At 55.6% G+C, this 2,653-nt stretch overlaps 1 protein-coding gene across 1 annotated transcript; it reads left to right on the top strand.

Moving 5' to 3' along the window:
- Positions 1–4: 4 nt before the first annotated feature.
- On the top strand, positions 5–1,772 carry LOC104402567 (chondroadherin-like protein; the record flags this gene model as incomplete). Its single annotated transcript, XM_010010474.1, has 3 exons — positions 5–394; positions 1,063–1,229; positions 1,556–1,772. Coding segments are annotated over 3 exons (774 nt in total), but the record flags the coding sequence as incomplete, so codon positions are not given.
- Between the last annotated feature and the right edge of the window lie 881 nt (positions 1,773–2,653).

The raw sequence follows: 2,653 nt of genomic DNA, 5'->3' as shown, positions 1-2,653 counted from the left end.
CCTCGACCTGGACCACAACGCCTTCACCCGCCTGCCCGCAGGCGCCTTCCAGCTCCTGCCCAACCTCATCTCCCTCCACCTGCAGCACAACGCCATTGGGGAGCTGGTGGAGGGTGACCTGGCCGGGGCAGGGGGACTGCGCTGGCTCTACCTTACAGGGAACGCCATCAAGCACATCGCTCCCGCCGCCCTGGCTCCCACCACGATGCTGGAGAAGCTGCATCTAGAGGGAAACCAGCTGGCAGAGGTGCCCACGGCCACCCTGCGGGGCCTGCCTGCCCTGAGTGAGCTGAAGCTGTCCCGAAACCCCATCAAGCACATGGGGGACGGTGCCTTCCTGCCCGTGGCATCCAGCCTGCAGCACCTCTACCTGGACAACATGGGCCTGCAGCAGGTGTGTGGGGCTGGGGCATAGTCACTGCAGGGCACAGCCGCTGGTCTCATCTTGTTCCACTGCCCTATAGGAGCTGGTGGCCCCTGCAAGGGCATCCAAACAGATGTCTCCAAACTCTCAGGGCTCCAGGGTTTGCTCTAGAGCCTGGCTGGGAAGAGAAGCATCTTCAGGCTTGCCTGGAGCATTGCCTTGTTTCAGCCTTGCCTCCTGCTTCCCTTGCCTCCCTTCCACTCCTGAAAGACACCCAATTTCAGTGGGGTCCAGACCATTCCCCAACTCCCTCCCTTCCCCCAGCCCTAGCTGTATTTCTTCTCTTATGGGCTGTCCTGTGGGACTCTTCATTCACTATCTATCACCCTGAGTATTTTAACCCACCCAAGAAAGTGGCATTAGCAGCACACTCATAAGGGCCACGTATCTTAACAGCACTGAGGAATCACTTTAAGACCCCCTTCTAAGAAGAGTGAACAGGGTCTAGTGAGCCCTAAAATGTGATCAAAACCAGTCGGGCTAATTCAGTCCCTGCTGTTTAAAACGGCTCTTTCACAGGGCCACCAGGTTGAGGACAGGGTCTCAGCACCCCCAAGCTAATTGGTAGTGGGGGGACAGAGATTTGCTCCCCTGTCCCTGCCTGGACCTCCCCGACTCACCCTCTCCCTTCACTGCAGATTTCCCCTGGTGCCTTCACTGGCCTCGGTCCCAAGATCCGAAGCCTCCACCTGGAGAGCAACAAGATGAGCAACATCCCCAACATGAGCAACTTCACAGGGCTGGAGATCCTCAACCTGCGGGACGTGCCTTTCCACTGCGACTGCCAGCTCCTACCCCTGCGCAGGTGAGTGCCAGGCGCAGGGAACAGCCCCAGGGGACAGCTAGACCCTGCCACACCAGGAGCCCATGGCACACTGGCTGGTTTGGGTCTTCTCCCATGGTGGTGAGACGGAGCATATGCCTGTGTGCAGGGACAGAAGCAGCCTGTGCTTTCCTGGCATAGGGAAAGTGGCCACAAGCTGGGGTGGGCAGATACTGAGAGGTCACCCAGGTGAGACCCCAAGCAGCCTGGCCTGGCTCTGGAGTGACCTGTGCTCAGTCACAAGCAGAGTTTCACCTCTCCCTTTGCCCCATCCCATTCCTTTCCCTGATCTCCTGCCATGTTTCCAGGTGGATCGACAGACTCAACCTCCGTGTAGGGGCCACCTGTGGGTCCCCTACAGAAGCCCGAGGGCTGAAGGTGAAGCTTTCCCCCACCTTCCAAACCTGCCCTGGCTGGGGCCAAGATGAGGCTGGGGGAGACAAGGCCAAGGCTGCAAGCAAGCCCAGCAAGAAAAAGAGATCGGGAAAATCACCAGCCAGAGGCTTCAAGAAGAGCAGAGCTTAGGAAACATGTGCGGGATGCAACAGGACTTCTAGACTTGTCCTCAGCACGGCAACATGGGTATTGAACAGGATGCAAATGTTGTTTTGCCTCATGCCACCAAAGCGATGCTCGTTTGCCAAAGATATGGGGTTTGGTTTTGCAGGACACAGAGAGAAACATGACCCTGGAAAGACCTGGTGCAAAAACCTTCTGCAGTGTTTGCAGCGCTTGCTTTGATGACTTGAACAACAAAGCCATATCCTTGCTTTTTCTTCCAAAGGCTCTCTCCAGCCAGGCGTAAAAGCTGGAATCCACAAGTTTGGTTTTGGTTTTATGAGCAGGACTGCAAACAGCACCAGTGCAAGATCCTGCACTGGCTTGGGTCTTAGAGCAGGAAGCTCTGCCTGAATTCCCAGCAGCTCCTCAGAATTAAAACATAAGCAGAATGGAATCTTTCTGTGTTCTTCAAAATTTGATCAGTGGCCCAATCAATGGAATAGGATCACTGATCCCATAAGTGATCCCGTCACAAACATGCGTCCAACCTATTCTTCGTGGTAGGCCAGGCTGGGATCCCCAGTTCCATTTTAGTCAGGAGTTTGTTCATATTGCTAAGGCTTTAAAAGACAAACCCTTCTAGCCACTGAACTACCCTATGTGACATGGAATGGCTACAGCAAAAACTAGAAAGGACCACAGAATCCCAGACTGGTTTGGTTTGGAAGGGACCTTAAAGCTCATCCAGTTCCAACTCCCTGCCACGGGCAGGGACACCTTCCACTAGAGCAGGTTGCTCCAAGCCCCTGTGTCCAACCTGGCCTCGAACACTGCCAGGGATGGGGCAGCCACAGCTTCTCTGGGCACCCTGGGCCAGCACCTCAGCACCCTCACAGGGAGAATAT

The sequence above is a fragment of the Nestor notabilis genome, unplaced genomic scaffold (genome assembly GCF_000696875.1).
Source record: "Nestor notabilis isolate BGI_N333 unplaced genomic scaffold, ASM69687v1 scaffold5390, whole genome shotgun sequence".
In the NCBI taxonomy this organism is placed as follows: Eukaryota; Metazoa; Chordata; class Aves; order Psittaciformes; family Psittacidae; genus Nestor; species Nestor notabilis.
Note: the sequence above shows the minus strand (reverse complement) of the source record. Positions and strands in the feature narration are given on the sequence as shown.